The sequence below is a fragment of the Engraulis encrasicolus genome, chromosome 18, assembly GCF_034702125.1.
Source record: "Engraulis encrasicolus isolate BLACKSEA-1 chromosome 18, IST_EnEncr_1.0, whole genome shotgun sequence".
Taxonomy (NCBI): domain Eukaryota; kingdom Metazoa; phylum Chordata; class Actinopteri; order Clupeiformes; family Engraulidae; genus Engraulis; species Engraulis encrasicolus.
In genome coordinates, this window is record NC_085874.1 from 25,238,357 (window position 1) to 25,260,983 (window position 22,627).

The 22,627-nt window shown below is 44.4% G+C and overlaps 1 protein-coding gene across 1 annotated transcript in view; it reads right to left on the reverse strand.

The window, feature by feature from the left end:
* Positions 1 to 280: 280 nt before the first annotated feature.
* The window catches only part of kcnk10a (potassium channel, subfamily K, member 10a), a 35,129-nt gene continuing 12,782 nt past the window's right edge, over positions 281 to 22,627 (reverse strand). The window contains exons 3-8 of the mRNA XM_063222443.1: positions 15,842 to 15,959; positions 9,839 to 9,999; positions 6,174 to 6,366; positions 4,629 to 4,771; positions 2,960 to 3,271; positions 281 to 646 (exon numbers count right to left, since the gene is read on the reverse strand). Coding sequence (XP_063078513.1) covers positions 281 to 646; positions 2,960 to 3,271; positions 4,629 to 4,771; positions 6,174 to 6,366; positions 9,839 to 9,999; positions 15,842 to 15,959 — 1,293 coding nt within the window. The remainder of the gene's footprint in view (positions 647 to 2,959; positions 3,272 to 4,628; positions 4,772 to 6,173; positions 6,367 to 9,838; positions 10,000 to 15,841; positions 15,960 to 22,627) is intronic.

Consider the following 22,627-nt stretch of genomic DNA (forward strand, 5'->3'; position numbering starts at 1 on the left):
GCACAAGTTCCCTCAGTAGAAACAATTAATCAAGTCTTTTACGGGTCTCTCACAAATGTCCGTTTAAAAGTTCACTCATCCTTTCTTTGTCAAGTGATCAGGGCACAGTGAGTATTGTAAGAAAAAAAATAAAAGGAGCAAACAAGGTTTCAGGACCTTGTCTCATGGACAGAGAGAGAAGGTATGAGTGTAAGAGTAAGGCACAGTCGGTTGATATTTGTATATATTTTGAAGTGTCCTTTAATGGGCGAGGATGCTTTTGTGTTCACCATCACTTTGATCAGGGGTCCATCTGCAAGTGCACCTCCTTCTCAGCCTCCTTCTCGCTCTCCTTCTCTTTGGTCTGCAGCATGACGAAGCCATTCTGGGGTTTAGGGCTCTCGGCGAAGACGTCCACGTTGGTCAGGCTTGTGTTGCACTCCTTGTCGGCCTCTCCGCCTCCTCCTCCTACTCCTCCCCCTCCTCCTTCCTCCTCTTCCTCATCCTCCTTCTTTCCCTCACTGGCTGAAGGGCTGCTGCAGCTGTAGGTTTCCAAGGAGTGCCGCACCTCGGGAGGGATGTTCTTTTTCAGCTCCCGGTTGCGGCTCCGCCTCCCTAACCTGGTCACAGAGCTCAGGCGGTTGAAGATGTTGTCCTCGGAACAGGCCTGTGGAGGACGGAGAAATGAAGGCACACAGAGGGTACAATGTGAATCCCAAGTGTTTTTAGAATCATATGTATTAATCTGTCTAGAAGTTAGACACGTCATACTCAAGCAGTGCACAGCTCAATGTTTTTCTATGTTTTCTGTTTTTCTGTTATGTTGTATGCTGAGTATGTGAGTTGGCCACTGTATACAATGCAGTGGGTGAAGCCCAAAACAAATTTCACCTTGGTGACAATAAACACTCTACACTCTAAGAAAATTTCCCTGCAAAATAACGGCAGTTACTGGCAATTATATTTACCTGTAATTCTACTGTTATTTCACACCAAAAATCAAATACAGCTCATTGCTGTTTAATGTATCACAGTATATAACATTTTTTCAGCAGCAATTGAACTGTTAAATAACAGTACTCTACAGAAAAATAACAGTACATTTCAGTTAAAAAGTTGAATTGTACTGTGTGATGACAGGCAAATACTGGGTCATAGTTGTATTCATGAATATGGCCATGGCAACTTCCCACCCCACCCATCATTCTCCATAACTGTGGTACCCTGGCCATGTTACCACCCCACCCTCCCATTGTTCACCATGACTGGAGTGCCTTGAGCATGATACTATGGCGCAATGCTGTATTGAGAAAATGGTTTGCGGTGGTCCTTTGAAAGTGTGGGCATGAATAAAATTTCAGAGTACGCAGTGCTATGTTACAATGATAGTGTGCAAGGTGGGCTTTTTACTGTATCTCTTGATGAGCCAATGATAAATATAGCATTGGTCAGTCTTTAAAAAAATATTTTGCACCAAGTAGCACAGCAAACAAGCAGCACTACAAGCTAGCTCTCAAAGCAATGCCTAATTTGCAGCAGGCACATTATATGCAACAATACCACAAATGATGCCACATACAGCAAGCTTTCACAAAGAGGAAAGTGTGCAAGCATGTAAGCAAGCTTGTAGGCAAGCTTGTAGGCAAACAAGTGCTATGCTGTGCAATGCAGGCCAGCCAGCAGGCAGGCAAGCAACTGAAGTGTTGATAGTCCAGATTTATATACAGGTGCAAGAGTACCATGTGACCAGAGTCATCAGGCCCTTGGCAGGTGACGCCCGTAATTGAATAATGGCATAACAGCCCTACTCAGGTGAGGCCAGGCACTGATTAGCAGATTGGTTTAGATGGGGCTGCTTGTTGCAAGAGTGTTACAAGTTCTTAAAATGTTTCAGCCATTCACACTTTCATCACTATCAAAATGCATGTGCTACACACACTTTGCTGCATTTCCTTAGAAATTGTTTCATCATGCTTGATAGTATCAGATAATCTTTAACCAGTCAGAATGACTTCAGTTCTTCAGGTGGTATTGAAGTTTGATGGTGATCACGGACAAGTGGAGGATGAATGGGTTTCAATGGTGCTGCCTAAAATAACTTGTTATTTTCTAGAGATGCACCGGATCCGGTTCCGGTTCCGGATCCGTCAGGATAATAGAGTTTTTCACAGGGTCCGGGTCCGGCAGGATCTTAAACAGTGGATCCGGTATCCGGCATGTTACCTAAAAATCAGGGTCTGGTGCATGTCTAGCCTAGGCTTTTCAGTCTTTCACAACCCCAATCACTGCATGGAGTGAAATCCCTTTGGAAGCGGCTATTGCAGGCAGTGTGGCAATAAGCCAATGAGTCTAAAAAATAGTTTGCGCCAACGTAATAAAAAGGGCCCACGTGTGCGAGTAGACTATATGTTTCGACCCTTTTGTAGGATCCGGTATCCGGTTCCGGATCCGGCAGGATCTTATTCAGTGGATCTGGTATCCGGCAGGATCCTAAAAATCAGGATCCGGTGCATCTCTAGTTTTTTCCACAACAGCGAATACTGCTATTGTGCAGTACTTACTGTTTATGCTCAATATGTGACTCAAAGTAATATTTTCACAGTAGTTGTCTGTTTTTTCGAAAAACAGTAGAATGCTGTTGCAGAATTGCCGTAAATAAACAGCTATTTGTTACAGTGTACTGTCTAGAAATCCCACTCTGAGTTTTTACTTTTTTGCCCGTGTCCTTGATTTGATTATGTCATTGTTAGTTTTGTGTTCTATGTGTGATTGTTGATTGTTATCTCTTAGTGTGTGGTTTAACCAGGACTTAACCAGGACTTAACTAGGTACGGTCCGGGACTCCTTCAAAGAAAAGATACTGTATCTCAATGGGACCTTTCCTAATCTGGCCTTGCTTGGACTGTGTAAAAAACATACATTTGGCGAGAGCTCCCAGGTTAAATGGAAGAGAAAAAAAACAGAAAAAGACTCATCAAACCTGGTCGGGCCGGTTGTCTCCCAGCTCCGCGCGCAGCCGCAAGTTGTTGAGCTTGATGTCGATGCTCTCCTGCGACGAGGTCTTGAAGTTGTTGGCGTCCAGGCTGTTGAAGACGGCGCGTCGCTCGGCCGGCAGCACGTCCAGCGACTGGGTCCGCTGGTCCAGGCCCAGTTGCCGACGCTCCATGCTGCGGATGGTGGCGGCGCGCTGCAGCTTGTCGTGCACCTCCACGCTCATCCGGCGTCGCGTCTCCCGCAGCTCGGCGCGCACGTTGGCCTTCCACTCCGCCGCGTGCGCCTTGATCTCACCCACCTGAGGGGGACAAGGCGGCCACGGTTACATTACATTGCATTTGCCAATAAACAAAGGTGGCAACAGCTGTGTGCATCACCTGACATCTGCTACTAAAAATGTCGATGACCCTTATACAGTACATGTGTGTTTGCGCATGAGTCTCACTGTGTTGGCCCTTACACATTACATTACATTACAGTACATTACATTACATTGCATTTGGCAGATGTTTTTTTAAACCAAAGTGACTTACAATCGAGGACATACTCATAGCCAACATCAATAGCAGATCCAGGAAATATACAGAACAAGTGCAGATTTTGACCATGCAAAAATACTGAAATATCAAAGCGACCAGATAAGAGTTGCACAAGATACCCAGTTACTTCTTTTTAGAAGAACACAGTACATTACATCCAATATTTCTTTGCAGTGGACAAAAGCTTTGACTGTAACTTGTGTGTGCCCCTTGATCTCGACCACCTGATACAGAGCTGTTACGGTTACGGGCTATGTGGCCATACAAAAGAGTCTTTTTTTAGCAGAGCATGTTTGTTCATTCCACAGTCTCAATATATCACTTTTGGTATATTTGGTATCAATGCCTGCTACATGTACTTCATAACCAGTACAGGAATAGAGACGTGAAAACTGACAGTATTGCATAATAAAATATTATTGATTTCCTTGCTCTCACCGTTCCCTGAGGCCCAGAAGGCCAGTCATGTGATTATGAAACAACAACACCCTTTTATGGACAGAACATGTACAGTAACATCATGCATACAGCTGCAATGGAAATGTGTGCTGCAAAATAAGATTAATTACTTTCTATTATATATTGGACTGTTCTTATGCAGCATAAACACAGATACCAAATGACAAAACACGATACAAAACACGATACCTGGCAGCTTCTGTAAAGCAAATTGTCAATCGAGTGAGATATAATATCTCTCTATATGCTCATTGAAGGGCAAAAAGGAATACGGACATGATGACTGATAGTATTACATAATGTAGGAGTTATTCCGTGTGGCAGATAGGCTAAAGATACAGTTTTGCTTGATACACAGTAAAAAATATCAGTGTTAATATAGCCTACTAATTCTTAAAGTGGTAACGTTCTGTCCCACTAAAAATAATGTTACTTTTTACTTTTTGGTCAGTGTAAGATATTTAGAGTTGACATTACACTGGCCAGCAGCAGAATTTTTACATTGATTTTTGACTTCACCATCACAGATTAAGAGTAATTTGACTTTCCGCTGTGTCATAAATACTCTGGATTTATATACGTCAACTGTGAAATACTATCATGTGGCATCCATGTTTTTTGTTTTGTTTTACTGTGTCCTAAAAAGTGTCTGTTCACCTCTTCCTTAGTCTTCTTGGACAGGACTCTCAGCCAGTCGCCTATCATGCTCAGAACAGCAGCGAAATACGCCAGCCCCACCAGGATCCAAAACCACACCATGGGCTTGTACCACTTACGATACTCAATCTTCCGGTCACCTCCTGAAAAACACACACACACACACACACACACACACACACCCACACACACACACACACACACACACACACACACACACACACACACACACACCCACACACACACACACACACACACACACACACACACACACACACACACACACACACAGAGAAACACACACATACAGAGAAACATGCACATACAGAGAAACACACACACACACACACACTGATTTACTTTTAAAGCCATAGGTGTCCTCTTATCAGGGCAAGAAAAGAGCTCTTCCACCAACATCTTCAGGTGACACATTTCATCGTGTAGTATGCCTCCCCCTGAAGATGGAGGGAAAGCTCATTTTCTTATACATGGCTCTTGGCTGTTGAAAAATGCCAAACAGTCAGGGCTGTTAAACACTTTTGCTGGGCCCAGGACAAAATCATCCGAAAGGGCCCTCTTCCCAATACAAACAATCAGGGTTTTAAATTAACACCAGCAAACCGGCCAAATGCTGATCAAATCTGAGTTTGGCTGGTAGAAGAGACCACCCTACTAGCCACTTGACCCATTGTGTGTGTTTGGCAAGTAAGATCTATTAGCCATTTTGGCTGGTGATGAAAAAAAGTTAATTTAGAGCTCTGCAAACAATGAATGATGAGGACCCAATTTTATGTCCCCTGTCTCCCAGGGCCTGGGAAAACTGACCTGTTTGTCCCCTTCCCCCCTGTCGGCTTCCCTGAAGGAAAACGCACTGTATCTGCCAGGCTCAAGCACGGCCAATGGGCCGGCAGCCAGCAAAGCTCTGCCGCAGCTTTTAGTGGGACCATACATAACCCACCACTATCTCTTTCCATTACTGCAAGCGCTTTACACTGCCTCTGCTACAGAGTATCTGAAGTATATACCTATTTTAAAGTGCATTGCATTTAATTGTATTTGATAAAATACAACTCCAGTGCCTTGTGGAAACACTGCATCTGCTGGAACTTGTGCCTAAGTGTATGTATCAGAACGTTTCTAAGCAAATGTACTGTATGCAGCAAGAATTACAATGAATAGGCTACCTAACACAGGGATGTTTACCATGGCAAGGCCCCCCATATACCGGTATATTCCAGCCAAGGCCCCCCTTGCATTAGCCGTGCCACACTATTTGCCTGTGATACAATAGATTATTACAACGCAGTTCTTAAATAATACGCTTATTATTAAGCTTATTAATTATTTAATAGATTGAAATACTGATTTTGTGTTGCCATGCTTTTCCTGCCAACCTGCTGCGCCCCTTTGCGTCCCCCTCTTTGCTGCCCCCTCTTTGAAAACCACCGACCGAACAAGCTCTCAGAGTCTCTTCTTTAGTGTTTTTTGAAGGACGCAGCATGCAGAAGGATATTGAGAATTAAGTTGAAAGCCCTTATTCTCTACCTGCCACATAGTCTCCAATGCCGACGGTTGTCAAGGTGATGACGACGAAGTAGATGGCCTCAAGCGTGGTCCAGCCCTCGATGTGCTTGAAGATGACGGTCGGGATGGTGACGAAGAGGACGCAGCCCGCCAGGATGAAGAGCAGGGTGGAGGCCACCCGGATCTTAGTCTGGCTTATTTGGTTGTCCCTCCGCTATAGACCATAGAGAAATAAAGTAGAAGCACATTATTATTATTATTATTATTATTATTATTATTATTATTATTATTAATATTATTATTATTATTATTATTATTATTATTATTATTATTATTATTATTATTATTAATATTATACATTATTACATTACATTGCATGACATTGCATTTGGCAGACGCTTTATATCGAAAGTATATATGTGTACATACAATTACACAATACAAAGGTATAATGTATCTGTGTTGTATCTGGACGTCTGCAAGACCCAAACACAAGAGTAAGTGGGCTTTTACTAGCTCACTACTTGCAAAACCGAGGCTTGCAATATATTATGGCAATGGATATAGGCATTCATTTTACTATATTAAATTGCAGAGTCGAAAGAAAAACAAACCTGCAGCAGCACGCTGTAAATAAAACCCTGTTTCCCGTGTCTCTGCATTTTCACAGGCTCTGACATTGACGTTGATGTAAGAAATGTAAAACCAATGAATAAATCCCAATTACATTAACAAATTCTGCATCTTAAAAGTCTTTCAGGGACCGGCAGGAAGCCTGACTGTGGAAATTCAAAAGCCTTTCCTCTGCTGAAACCCCCTCAGCATGGCACAAAAGAGGGCTGGGCTCAGACGGATCAGCCAGAGGGCACAGACTAAAGATGTGGCATGGCAAGGGCTGGGTACAGGAAGGAGGAGATGAGAAATGAAGAGATAGAAGAGCAGAGGAGAGAGAAGAGATGGCAACAGAACCTGGTAGGTGGGCGGGCAGACCAGCCAGCCATCCTGCCAGCTGGTGTGTGTGTGTGTGTGTGTGTGTGTGTGTGTGTGTGTGTGTGTGTGTGTGTGTGTGTGTGTGTGTGTGTGTGTGTGTGTGTGTGTGTGTGTCTGTGTGCATATATGTCTGTGTGTGTGTGTGTGTGTGTTTGTGTCTGTGTGTCTGTGTGTGTACGTGCATCACGCTTGCCTGCATGTGTATGCGTGTGTGCGTGCATATCGGTGTGTGTGTGTGTGTGTGTGTGTGTGTGTGTGTGTGTGTGTGTGTGTGTGTGTGTGCATTTCGGTGTGTGAGAGAGACAGACATGGAGAGGCGGATAGAGTCAAGCAGAGAGAAGCATGATTACAGCACAGAAAAGAAACCACACTGAGCCCAGAGAAGAAACCACAGCAGGTGAGGCCACTATGCAGCAGCTTCAGGCTCCACCCAGCCAAACCCAGCCGCAGAGCCACAGAGCCGCAGAGCTGCAGAGCTGCAGACAGTGTTGCCAGATTGAACGGTTACCCACCCAATTGGGCTACTTGGGAAGGCCGTCTGTGGGTAAAAACGGGAAAATTTGTCCATTTGGCGTTTTTTTCTGCAGTATTGTGCCCATAGAAATCAATGCAATTTGTTGAAAGTGGGCGGAATTTAGCAAATTTTGGCGGTTTTTGAGAACCTTTTGGGCGGGATTTGATTAGACACATCTGGCAACACTGGCCGCAGAGCCGCAGAGCCGCAGACAGCGGAACAGAGCAGCAGTGGAGGACCACACGCTTCAAACTGTGCCCAAACCAAAACAATCCCAGAGTTCCATTATGAGTTATTATGGCATAATCATGGAGGTAGAGAAAAAAACTAAAGGTGGCTCGACAATTCGTGACAAATTCGTGACCGGAAAACGGCAAGCACAGCAGCCCCCATCTTCAATAGGTAGACCTGTGCTCTTTAGGCAATGTACATTAATGGAGAATACCCGCCTCGGTCAAAAAATAGCCTAAATTAAACAAGGACCAGATTTGAAATCAGGCTCAACTTTAACTTAAATCATATGAGTGAATAAAGTACATTTTCATATTTGGTAGGTAGATATTTAGCAGCACACAGAAGGCCACTATGCAGCAACTTCTGACTCCACCCAGCCAAACCCAGCCCACGCACGCACACACACACACACAAACACACATACGTACACAGCCCAACCTTTATATCTTTGTTGGGCCCTTGTGGGGCCCTTCCTATCTAGAATGCTAAACTGTGCCCAAACCAAAACAATCCCTAACCCTAACGTGTCAGTGTGGAAATGTTTTACACTTTTTTTTTCCAGTAACAATAAAACTACCACAGCAAAATGGCTCAAAACATGTGAGGTCCCACTTGGGTCCCACATGGAGTGAGGGCCCCAGCATGTGGGTGTGCCCCAATAGCAGTTCCCTCACAAAGGTAGACTGATGTAGTACACACACACACACACACACACACACACACACACACACACACACACACACACACACACACACACACACACACACACACACACACACACACACACACACACACACACACAAATACACAGTGATATAAAGAGAAAGACACACACACACGCACACACACACACTAGTGTATACAGTATAGCATACAAAAACACACACGCGTGTATACACATTCATTAGGGTCACGAGCCACGGCCTCCTGAAGAGCAGATTAAGATTCACGCATGGAGCAAATGAGCGGCGTCGCCGTGGTCACGGCTGCACCAGCTGCCATCGTGCGCTCCGTTCCGAGGCGGGCGACCGCCACCCCCGCGTGCTCCTGATTGGTCTGTTTTGTTTTGCAGATCAGCGGGCCACCTGCACGAGCAGGGAGCCATCCACCAATCACAGCGGGTTTCCAAATATGTGGTCTTCCATAGCCTTATGAGTTATCTGAGCACATGTGGTCTTCCGTAGCTTTATGAGCTGTCACAGCACAACTCAATTGTGGTCTTCCATAGGCTTATGAGTGGTCTTCTATAGCTTGAGAGACAACACCGGAGCAGCACAGATGTAATTCTTTGTGTTTTTTATTATTTAAGTGCACGACATGACACAACGTTTTGATGGTTAGACCATCTTCTTCACAGTCATGTTGTGCACTTACAGTAAATAATAAAAAACACAAAGAATTACATCTGTGCTGCTCCGGTGTTGTCTCTCAAGTGAAGATTTCCTGCCTCTCTCCCGTCAATGCACCAGTTGATAAAAAAGAAGCGCCAGGAATTACCCTTTTGTTTGGTATTCTATAGCCTGACATGAGTGCATGCATACATACAGTACATGTATACAAGACATGTTATGTCTCGTTTTTTTGTCTTGTGTTTTTTTGTTATGAATCAACGTGCATCAGCACAGATGCGTGGCTTTCCGCCATAAGTTCTTATGGCATACAGTAACCATAGAGGTAGAAAAAAAAGGCATGAGGTGGCTCGACAATTCGCGGCAGCCCCGGAAAAACGGCAACCACAGCCTCACACACACACACACACACACACACACACACACACACACACACACACACACACACACACACACACACACACACACACACACACACACACACACACACACACACACACACACGCACACCAGTGACCTTGGGTGTTTTGAAAGGCGCTATATAAAACAAAAGTACTATAATTATTATTATTATCTATTGATTGCTACATCCAACTCACTCTCCACTTTTTCTCCACTTTGGCGATGCTCTTCACAAAAATAGTCCCGAGCTGATCCCCGACCCCGGCGAGCAGGAATCCGAAGAGGGGGATGCCGAATATTGCATAGAGGATACAGAAGATCTTGCCGCCCTCGGTGCTGGGGGCGATGTTGCCATAGCCTGCGGCACAAGACATGTAGGCAAGGAAGGTTAGTGACCATGGTCAGAACCGGATTAATGCACAGGGGCGCATTTCTCAAAACCATAGTTGCTACTGTAACTGCATTAGCTACTTTGTTGTTTGCAATGTAATTTCCCATTGGCAAACACCCAAGTTAAGTTGCTAACAGGCTAACAACTACACTTTTGAGAAACGCGCCTCAGGCTAGATATGACTACAGCCTAGGGCAGTGGTTCCCAACCTATGGGTCGGGACCCAATCGATGGGTCGCCAAAGATCCACAGTGGGTCGCGAAGCCCTCTTGATTTTAAGGGATTTCATTTTAATACATAGCCCATGTTGAATAAATGACAAAGCATTTAAACTAGTATATGCATAGAAGCAACAATTTATTCATTAAACATTTATTCTATATTTCACTGAAGACAAAGTGTGGAATAAAATGATAACTAATGAGTTTTCGCAGGAAACAGAGTATCATGTAACTCTCTCTCGTGCGGGCTCTCGCACGGTTGGGTCCCCAAAGCTTACAATGGTAAAAATATGGGTCCCTGAAGAAAAAGGTTGGGAACCACTGGCCTAGGGGACCCTCACCTGCCACGGGGCACCTGATTGCCCAAAAGTGAAAAACTGCAGAATTGTGACAAGACGCAACATTGAAAAAAATCATCTATCGTGTTGAGTAAAGTTGGTAGACGCGTTATCCTGAATTCCTAGGTCGTAATTATGACACTGTCAAAATAAGATTTTCATGAAATTGTCTTGCCTTCCCCTCGGACTGAACGTGAATTGAGACGGCCCTACTGTAGCCCTTCAAGTGAACACGCAAAACGGAGGGGAAGAGGAAAGGCGTAGGGCTAAGCCTTAGCCGCTAAGGGGTGCAATGGGCTTCAGCCTAAATGTGGACAGGACTGGAATGGGACCAAAAACCAACCCGGACGTTTTTAGCATAGCCCTAGCCTGATTATCATCGATGTTCAAATTCAAATTCAAGAGCATAACAATTACCATTTCCCAATGGTTTCCCATGGTTGGCCTGCCTCCCTTGGTTTGCTTACGGTTGTTTGATTCCCGACAAAGTGAAAGGAGTTCCCGTATTTGCGGGAACTCGGAAAGTACTTGCATTGCTCTTGACCTGACTAGTTGCAACGCCGAAAGTGTTGCGTCACTAGGAGGGCACGGCCTGGCGAGCATAGTCCAGCTCACACAGTTAAAGATGCACCACTGGGCTACCCCATCTAAATTGTGGGCTGGTGTCTAAGGAAAAATAAACATAGAAAACCATATCAGCCTCTTTGGACTGTAACCCCAGCGGGAAAATGCCCTTTATGCCAAACCAGTCCAGGCCTGCATTGTGGATAGTTAGTTTCTCTGTGACAGATGACAAGTACCAGGTCTGTGAACTAATGCAGATGCTGTGATGTTATGTTACTGGAACAAGACATGCAAGGGGGGCTAGGAGCCATGGTTATAAACTATACTTTACTTTAATTAAATTCATGAAATTATATTTTACTTTAGGTTATGATTATTACCGTAAATTTGCTAATTATCTGCAATACATGTGGCATTGGGGCTGGACTAGTAATCTGACCAATACAGGGCATTTTCCCAGAAGGCCAACAGTCCCCAGGGGCCGATACTGTTGTTGCTGTTGTTTTTGGATTCTTATTTCTTAAGGACTGGCACACAGTTTAGAGGGGGCAGCCCATTGGTTCATCTCCAATATAGACCGTGGACTCAGTAAAGCAGAATATGGTATGAAAATGCCTTGTATGTATGAGATGTCAGCTTGAGTCAAAAATGTCTGTAAAATACAGCAGAAATAGGTATGTCTCACTGTACTTTCGATTTCTGACATGCCTGTAGGTCTTTACAATGGCACTTTAAAATCGCTTAGTATTTGCTACTTATTATGGGGAAGGGGTTGAGGGATGGGATCATTTCATTTTGAAGTTTTTCATTATTTGCAGAACAGAATTGGAGAAATGTTTGTTGTATGTATGTATGTTTTTTTGTTTTGTTAAAAGAGCCCAAACTTCCACACTTGTGACATTTGATATTTCATTTTACCCACCAATACAGCTGACAGTTGAGTCTGAGAGTTAAGTTTCTGGATAAACAAATTCACATCTGCTTGGAAAAGACAGTGTTAAGAGGTGGAAAAAAGATTTATGCAGGATTGATTTTACAATAAAACTAATTGGAACAGGAAAAACATCGCCCATCCAGAACAGACAGAACCACAACCTCAAAACCAAATGAATTGAAGTCTGTTTAAAAACACATTTTAATTGCTTACATAACAAAAGGGGGAAAAAAACTTGTGCATAATGTATGCGTACAGTAATGCTTTGCTATTGATAGGATGTGGAAGACTCTATTATCAATCTCTCTAATTTGAAAGCATTGCGTAGGAGAGAGGAGAGAGTACCGAGGACTTATTAAAGCTAAAAAGGTTCATTAGGTCTTCTAGTAATAAAATGTAAAATATACATTCATAAATATAAAATGTGTTTTGATTTCAAGGCCAAAAAAAAGCTAAAACAAAACAGTTTATTACATTTAAGCAATTGCATCATGAGAATGTCAAGAACCTTGCACATGGCTCTCCGGCATGCACCCCGTTGGACTTGCCTGGTTACCACCAGACCTAATCACAAGTGAGATTAGGCCTGGTGAGCTGCGTACAGTAAATTCCGTAGGAGGCAGAATACTTGGGCATTATGACACCCTGCCCTGTCATCTGATTGGACAGAGACACTGTAAAAGGCGTAATATGTAATACGTAATACGTAATACGTAATACGACACACCTGTCCCGCTCTCTGATTTGACAGAGACAGGGACCATCATCTGGTCCGTTCCTGAGCAAAGCTTCCATACTGTCTTTCAGATCTGAACAATTGTGCAGAACTAAAGGCAGTATGGGAGTTCCCGAGCTTCCTTTGGACATGTAAGCAGATATGATCCCTCTCTGATAACCAATCAAAGCCTCTAAGAGGACCTCCCACTGGCCTGAATCTCTACGTCAATGAAGGCCCCGAGGGGACACGCTGTGATGTCTTTTTTTGCTCTGCCGAGCCTTAATTGGCACAGCTGTATAGCGTAGTATCAGGGACGTTTCTAGTTATTTTGGGGTCGAAGGCACAGAGAGGCTCTTTTATACTTTAAAAGCTATTGTGGTGGGCCCCCCCTGATGAGAGACTGTTGATAGCAATATCACTGCAGTTTTTGATTGCACAAATAAGTTATACCATAAATAACCGTGTGGGTGTGACCAAGATGGCCGCGCACAGCGGCCCAGCGGCCCAGATACTAAACCTTTTAGTAGCATTTATGTGTTTTTGGTGATCTGAATGTTAACCAGAAATAACCAGTCCCTAACATGGAGACTCGTTTCAGGTGGGGGCCCAAGGCAATTGCCTAGTTTGTTTGCCTGATTGTGACAGGCCTGCATTTTAATAAGGCATGCTTTTCACCTCTTAATCCTGTCTCTGGCTTTTTGTGTGTGGCCGGTCAGATGTCTGGTCTAATTTATGAGCCCACCTAAGGTAGGTGTCCTGCTGGCCGCTCTTCCCCACACACACACACGCACACGCACACGCACACACACACACACACACACACACACACACACACACACACACACACACACACACACACACACACACACACACACACACACACACACACACACACACACACACACACACACAGAGAGACACACACACACACACGCACACATTCCCCGTATTTTTTTCTCCCAAGACATACCCTTGCCACTGGCAAACTGCAAGAGGCCGTCATCTCTTTCATCTTTGTCAGGTGTCAGGTCAAGGAGCACAACCCTCAGTCCAGGAGGGATTAGTGATCGTGTGTGTGTGTGTGTGTGTGTGTGTGTGTTTGTGTGTGCGTGTGTGCGTGCGTGCGTGCGTGCGTGCGCGTGTGTGGGTGCGTTTGTGTGCTCTTACGGTTTATTATAGGCCTGATGTGAGATCGATTGGCTGATCTCAGCTCAGTCGGGAGTGAGCGAGTGCAGAAGGGAAAGTAAGGAGGGAAAACAAGGCCCCACAGGCACCTGCTGTGGCTGCTGAATGCATCACTACTGGAGCTAAGAAAGTGCCTTGCTCTCTCTCTCTATCTCTCAAGATATTCCAGGTGACTGATGTGGAGGAATTTCAAGGTACAGTAAATCTGTAGTCTTGGGCTACATTTAACTTCCGAATTTGCTGATGAAACAGTCTAGCAAGAAAGGGAAGCATGAGTGTTCATGATAGATAGATCGATAGAGAGAGAGAGAGAGAGAGAGAGAGAGAGAGAGAGAGAGAGAGAGAGAGAGAGAGAGAGAGAGAGAGAGAGATAGATAGATAGATAGATAGTTGTGTGTTCAGTTTATGTTAATGTGTGTTGATTATGAATAGAGATTCCTAGATTCTAATCCTACAAATCCTGTTATGAGGTAATTAAAGCAAATTGCGTTTTTTTCGTTCTGAATTTCTATGTGTCCCTGTTATCAGTTGCGGTTACATGAACTGGCATTGAACCTGAGCTGGTGCTTTGAAGTGGATGTCACCACTGGATCTATTTCAGGGAACAACAGAGGTGCATAATGAAAGCGATGTGTCACACATTCGACTTCTCTGTACCGTTTCACTATCCCATCAGTGGTGAAACAGTACAGCAACACTACAAGATCTATATCAGGTGGGCCCTGCCGTGGCCAACTGGTAGGGCACTTGCCTGCCATGCAGCTGACCTGGGTTTGATTCCCGGCCCGAGTCCTTTGCCGACCCCTCCCTGTCTCTCGCCCAATTCGCTTCCTATCCACCTCTCACACTGTCCTAACAAATAAAGGCGAAAAAGACCACAAAAAAATCTATTCCAGGGTGGCTAATATGTCAGATTTTCTCGTATTTTTAGAATCTGTTCGGTGAATGTAGATCTGGATATTACTACTTTTTTTTTTTTTTTTTAAGAGCGGACCAGATTTTTCCACACATGTTAACATTTATGCTCTATACAAATCCAAACAACAGCTGATTTAAAGGGACAAGAATGTTGGTATAGCAAATGTAACTGATAACACTGAAGGTTTATTTACAAGTCGTGCAAGAAGGGGAGATAAATTCATTACATTATTTCATGAGAAGAAATTAATCTTCCTTGAGCTATAATTACATCTCTAATGCAGCTGGTCTATGACATGATTGATTTTTTTTACCGACGCCACAGCCTCTCCACATTTTCCCCTCATTTCATTTGAATGATGGCTACGGTTGTGTTGCTCACTGCCTTGCCTTATATTATTCAGTCCTTCATTTCTTCATTTTTTTGCCTGGGAAAATTGATTTTCGACTTACAGTACATGGATGCCACCACGTCCACTATTATGAGCTTTCATTCGTGAAATACTACCCCACGCCACGACTGTGGTGAGATTTAAATAGCCCAGATTTGATTTTTGACACATCGATACCACACCAGGTCAGGAGAGGAGGCATGCATGCAGCGGCGGACCTAGCCATTTTGTGGCCCTAGGCAAAATGTAAACATGGGGCCCTCAAAAGTTATTATGTAGACATACAATTCTGTGTTTTTGCTGCTATTTTAGGGTTTTTTCTCATATATATCTTCGATTACTTTACGTAAGTGAAAGCCTATTTTTTGTGTGTGTTTATCGCTACTGGTGTGACAATTGGGGCCCCTCTGGAGGACAGATTTGGTCTGGGCCCCAGGCAATAGCCTAGGTTTGTCTAATGGAAAGTCTGCCTCTGCATGCATGGATGTTTGGAGGCCCCTTGAGTGGTTTGTCAGTCTAGATTGAACAGGTCGGGTTACCTATAGTTGTAATTACTGTTCCGGCAAAGAAGAAGGCGCTGCCCAAATCCCAGTGGCTGTAGTTGTAGGAGGTCTCGCCGATCGGGCTGACACCACTGTTAGCAGCATCTATGGAGTGCTGAAAAGAGAAAAACAGAAAGAGAGAGAGAGAGGGGGGAAATGAGGGAGAGGGAGGGGGTAGAGAGAGAGAGAGAGCGAGAGAGGGGGGGCGGTTAGAGAGAGTGAGAGTGACAGACAAATAGAGGGAGAGGAAGAATGACAGGGAAGTCAGGCAGGTAAGGGAAGTGTGTGTGTGTGTGTGTGTGTGTGTGTGTGTGTGTGTGTGTGTGTGTGTGTGTGTGTGTGTGTGCGGGGGGGGTGAGTGGGTGCTTCAGAGAAGTTCAGAGACATCATAAGAACGTGATTCTGAATATGCATAATTTATCTACTTTATAGCCCGTAATTGCTTTCTTCTCAGTGTGTAATGATCACTCAAATTACATGAGTCACGGACATTCATTAACTAAACAGGTCATTTTCACAGCCGCGAACTCCACAAAATGTGAGAGCATAATGTGAAGGAAAAGGTTGGTTAGCTATAATATCATGGCCTTTTGTTTCCGTTACTCTGCAACCTTTCTCGCTCTCTCTAATTGTCTGACAATGGCAAGACAAGCTGATGCGCTGCTTTCCTCCAGACAGCACTTCCATTCCTGCTACCTGAGACATATGGTTGTCATGACGCCACAATTAGGTCCATTATCTTTTACTGTGTGCTGGTGATTACCGTTACGTGAGGTGCCACAACTTGATGCAATGCGTTGGGGTGTAAATAATAATTGAAATGTATCGATGCGTCGATCCTACGGCCGACAATTTAATCGAATCGCTTTCTTAAGTATCGAAAATAATCGAATCACTGTCCCAGTTCCATAACATAATAGAAGTGGAAAAGTATTTGGAAAAATCGAATCGAATCGAATCATATCATATCGTGGGGAATTCTTAAGTATCGAAAATAATCGAATGTCTGCTTTAAAGGGACACTGTGCAGGAAATGGTCAAAAAAGGTACTGCAACTATGCTGCTCATTGAAACTGTGTCGCCTATTGCCAAATTTCACATTTTCATGATAGTTTACTAAGTAATAAACTAATATTTTCTAGTATGGCCCAAGTACAGTCATTTTTGCAGCTAAAAATGGCTATTTCTGGAAATTCAAAATGGCGGACCATGGAGAAGATCCCCCTTTTCATGTATGAAAAGTGCAATTTTTCCAGTCATAATGAATACTTAGATTTTCATGGTGGTGGTGAATAGTCATGAAAAAGGTAACATTAGTGAATGGGTAGCATGAATTCTGGAAATAAACAACTAAAAATCTCACACAGTGTCCCTTTAAGAAATCGATACCATATCGTATCGTCATGGAGGCTGTGATTTTACACCCCTACTGCTCAGTGTGTCACGATACGGCAATGGTTTTGCGACGAATGCCGACAGGCGTAGGCTGACTGGGTGATTGGCCTTGGTGGATATTTTTGCTACAGTCTCATTCCTGCTGCCTCAGACATAAGGCAGCCGTGACAGCAAACAAGCACACATTGCCTCTTACAGTGTTGTGGTGATACAGTATCCGATGAGTCACGCCACCAATGTGGCACATCTTGGCGTTGCAAGCTCAGCTCTGCCAGGCAAGGCAACGAGATACATTTTGCAGTGTTAATTCATTTGTGCCTCTTTTCCACTGCCGTTTTTCTGTTGGGCCTACAGCGCGACTCTGCTGCCACTTTTTGCTCTTTGAATAGGCATGACACATCGCAATCGTAACGCAAAAAGTGGTGGCTGAGTCGTGCTGTAGGCCTACAAGAAAATTGGCAGTGGAAAAGAGGCATTTGTGTAACTTACACTTAGAGTTGACGTTTTCTGTGTTGGCCTAGTCTCGGGCACGGTGTTGCAGTGCTAATTCAACACTTGGAGAGTACTCTGGTAAAAAATACACTGCCGTTGGTGGTGCAGCGTTGTGGTGTGGTGGTACTTCTCACTCTGCCAGTCTCAGGCATGGTGGTGGCGGTAGTGGTGGTGGCGCAGCGTTGTGGTGCCGACAGGATGGGCAGTCTTTTGGCGTTGGCCCAGTCTCGTGCACGGCAGTAGTGGTGGTGGTGGTGCCGCACTGCTTTGCTTCTTCTCATGTTGCCAGTCTCGGGCACGGTGATGATGCACAGTAAAACGTGCAGTGCTACATCAACACTTAGGAGAGTACTCTGGGACCAAATATGTTCTAAAAGGTGTTAAATACTCTGTAATTCAGTTGAGTTGAATTAATGTTGCACTTGTGACGGAGGTGTTCCTGCACGGTTCGACACCCTCGGGGACGCAAACCTGCCACCTCGTCAACTACATCAGTTCGGCAATGGGAGTCACAGTACGAGCGCGCTGAGCTAAAGGGCCCGGTCCCCTAGCCCAAAGCTATGGCACTGTATTGAGGCTTCGGGAGGGAGGTTTAGTAACGTTCCACACCACACTCTGCTAGTTGGCCTCCGTTACACACTGTGGTGGCATACTGTTGCAGTGTTGCGGTGCTACTTCTCACGCAGCCAGTCTCGGCTGCACAGCGGGCCGCCAGGAGCAGATGGAGGAGACGCGCAAGGAGCAAAGGGATGCAGCACAAGTGTGAGCAATGGCCGCCCGCGCGTGCATGTGTCTGAATGTGTGTGTGTGTGTATGCATGTGCGAGTGTTCATGCGTGTGTGTGTGTGTGTCTGCATGTGTGTGTGTATGTGTGTGTGTCTGCATGTGGGAGTGTTTGTGTGTGTGTATGAATGTGTGAGCTTAATTGTGTGCAATACCTGCCTGTGTGTGTGTGTGTGTGTGTGTGTGTGTGTGTGTGTGTGTGTGTGTGTGTGTGTGTGTGTGTGTGTGTGTGTGTGTGTGTGTGTGTGTGTGTGTGTGTGTGTGTGTGTTTGTATGAATGTGTGAGCTTAATTGTGTGCAATACCTGCCTGTGTGTGTGTGTGTGTGTGTGTGTGTGTGTGTGCGTGTTGTGCACGTGTGTGCACGTTTATCTGTCTGCACATATGCATACACTGGCGTGTGTGCCTGTGTGTAAAAGTGTGTGTGTGTGTGGAGAGAGAGTGATTGAGTAAGTAATTGAGTGGGTGTGTTTGATGGCGAAGGGCACATAAACAAGGACGTGGCGAAGGAATCCATCAGCCTCTACGCCAGACCTCCAGACAGCAACCACGCCGAGATGATGGCAGAAGCTCCTCCTGCCTGTGTCTTTACTACACAGTAAATTCTGCAGTGCTCATTTAACACTTAGAGAGTTCATTTGAGTCCAAATGATGTCAAATCAACTCTCTAAGTGTTGAATTAACACCACAAAATGTACTGTGTACCGCTCATAAGACACTACCTGATACAGTGCTAATGAAGCTAATATACAAAAACAACACACAAGCACATGTACACTCACACAAATCTCTTAGCTTGAGATTCAAAAGATACTGTATTTCAGCTACATTTACTGTTTATGTCCAAAACAAGCACTCTCGAAACAACAAGGAAGAGATTTGGTTTGTCAGTGCTAAGTCAGTACATTTTGCACCCTGTCGGCCTCTGTGTAATCTGTTAATGTAGGTACGTTTAACCTGTCTTTCGTCTGTATGTATGGGAACAGGAACGCGGTGAAGGAATCCCATCACCCTATACGCCAGACCTCCAGACAGCAACCGCGCTGAGACCACGCTGAGCTCCTCCTGCCTGTGTCTTTACTACACAGTAAATTCTGCAGTGCTCATTTAACACTTAGAGCGTTCATTTGAGTCCAAATGATGTCAAATCAACTCTCTAAGTGTTGAATTAACACCACAAAATGTACTGTGTACCACTCATAAGACACTGCCTGATACTAATGAAGCTAATATTCAAAAACTAATGAAGCTAATAAACAAAAACATAAACAAAACACACACGCACACGTACACTCACACAAATCTCTTAGCTTGAGATTGAAAAGATACTGTATTTCAACTACATTTACCGTTTATGTCCAAAACAAGCACTCTCGAATCAACAAGGAAGATATTTGGTTTGTCAGTGCTAAGTCAGTAGGCTACATTGTGCACCCTGTCGGACTCTTTGTGTGATCTATTAATGCATGTACGTTTAACCTGTCTTTCGTTTGTATCTACGTATGGGGGTTGTGTGCGGTTTGATCTGTCTTGCAATCTATATGGTTTTGCAAAGTATATTATTACTTGCACTACATTTTGCTTTATGTCTATCTTACGTTATTTTGCACTGTGTATGATCTGTATCTTGTATTATGTACCCTAGACACTCCCAGTTCTTTCCTTTACGTTAAATAAGAAATCTCTACTCTAATGCCTCTTTTCCACTGCCGGTTTACTGGTATGCCTTTAGCTCGACACAGTGCCACTCGGCCGCCACTTTTTGCTTTACGTTTGAGCTGTGTCGTGCCAATTCGAAAAGCAAACAGTGGTGGCCGTTTTGCGCTTTGTCGGCATACCAGAAAAACGGCATTGGAAAAGAGGCATAAGTAACATTACAGACACTTTAATGGCAGTATTACCGCAAAGCTGCGTTGTTTATGTGCGATGCTTGACACTCCTCCGCTACGTTAGAGGGAGCAGATGGACGTTCGTGCTATATTGGGAATGCACTGACCACAGTGCTTGGCAAAGATGATCACTGCAGTCTGACAGGAGAGAGAGACGACTGTCTGACTGGTTAGTGTGACTCAACAAAATATCCCCTTGCTTGAAATTGGAGATTGTTTAATTCCAGCATGGTTGTTATGATAGGATGGGCATATCAATATAGTATGTATGATACGAGTGCTACACTGTAGTGTGGTGTAGAATTGCATGCCACTACGGAATGCTGTCCTACACTGTTCTACACTTTAACAAATGTAGTGCCAAGTCAACCCTTAAAGAGGACTGTGGGACCAAATATAGTGTAGAAATCTCCCTATGTGTTGAATTAGCTTTGCCAGTTTATGGAAAAGCCATTTACAAAAGGCTGCAGATGAGGTGTAAAAAAAATTCTAAGCACCTGCACTTGTTCTGTAGGCCCTAAATTTCCTGTGCACTTGGTATCTGCTGGAGATTTTGGCTATGATTATGTCCTCGATTTTACGTCACTTTGGTTAAAAAATGCAATGCAGTGTAATAAGGTGACCTTTGGATACTGCACACTGTCTGCAAAACCAGAAAATCGGTGTAATTAACAAAACAAAGGGCTTGTAGAATGGATTAGGATGCCACGGGATGTCTCTTCAGAAAGGCAAACATCCTATCTGCTCTTGCATGCTAATAACTGAAGATGTCTGATATGCTTGCCAGACCTACCGTCACACAAACAAGACTTGGAAAAATACCCACTGAAGCAAGGTGTGGATGAAATGTTCTGTGTGCATGTCTACGTACGTACGTGTTGTCTTCTTCACAGTGAATACATTAAATACTTGGTGCTACCCTGTGTGGAACAGCAGATAATACAATACACTAGCATAGCATTATACGTTGTTATTACATCTTCTATGTTTGTCACCAAAATGTGTTCATGATTGTGCCACCTAAATTCAATATAACCAATAAAATAATAAAATAAAATATAAATAACTAAAAGGAGAACCCTCTCAGGAACAACAAACTATCTTTATTTTCAAAAAAAGGGTTATAGTGTGCAATGACACAGAATACTAATAAATTCCTCACACATACATATTTATAGGGTGGGCGGTGTGATGTTGGGTGATGCCTGGTCAGAAGAGTAGGCATAACTGGATCGGCCATAAGGCATACAGGGCATTCGCCCGGTGTACTGTAGATCATTTTGGCCTGGCCCTCCCCTAAATGCAGTGCTATCAGTCCTCAAGCAGCTACAGGTGACCTCTCCAGGTGATTTCACTCTTGTGGTTAAAGCAGCTCATATTAGATGACTAAAAATGTTGTCACTGGCTCTCTCAATGCCTGGCAGATCGGGCTTAGCCGAAAATGACCGGCCTAGGCCCTACCGTGGTTTAATGAATGGGCACTCGTCTACTATGTGGCTGACCCAGGTTCGAATCCAGCTCAGGTCCTTTGCCGCCCCTTCCCCGTCTCCCTCTCCCAACTCGCATTACTTCACTATCCTATCGAAATAAAGGCAACCCCCCCCCCCCCTCCAAATAAAAAAACTTAAAAAAAAAAAAAAAAGACAATGCCCAGCCTAATTTTTGGTCCCAGGCCAGCCCTGCGAGTAGGCTATAGAAAAAAGAAGTGTGACATTACACAAACCATGTTCTTTTGTGCTCGTACATGTAAACAATCTTCCGTCTGCTCCCCTGTTTGACCCAAAGGTTAATAATTTTCCGAGGCCACACAAGCTCCCTTTGTGCTACAGATATATGGTAGCAGGCCTGCCAACAGAGGGGGACAAAGGGGTATGTTGTCCCGGGCCCAGGGAGACAGGGGTGGGCAAAATTCAGTCTTCATTACAGTAAAAGTATTAAGTGGGGGGGCTTTTCAGATGACTTTGTCCCTGGCCTAGCAAAAGCTGTCAGCGGCCCTGGCTACAGATATATGGTAGTCTTCTTCTCCACCTCCATCCCTCCTTCTTCCTGCCTGCATCCTCCTCTAAGGCTGTAAACGTGTGACTGCATTAAGAGCTGCCATCAACCTCTCACACAGGGCCGCTGACAGCTTTTCGCTGGGCCCAAGACAAAGTCATCTGAAACAAGGGCCCCCTAACCAATACATACAATGTAATGGGACCCAATTCTGGGGCCCCTATCTCCAT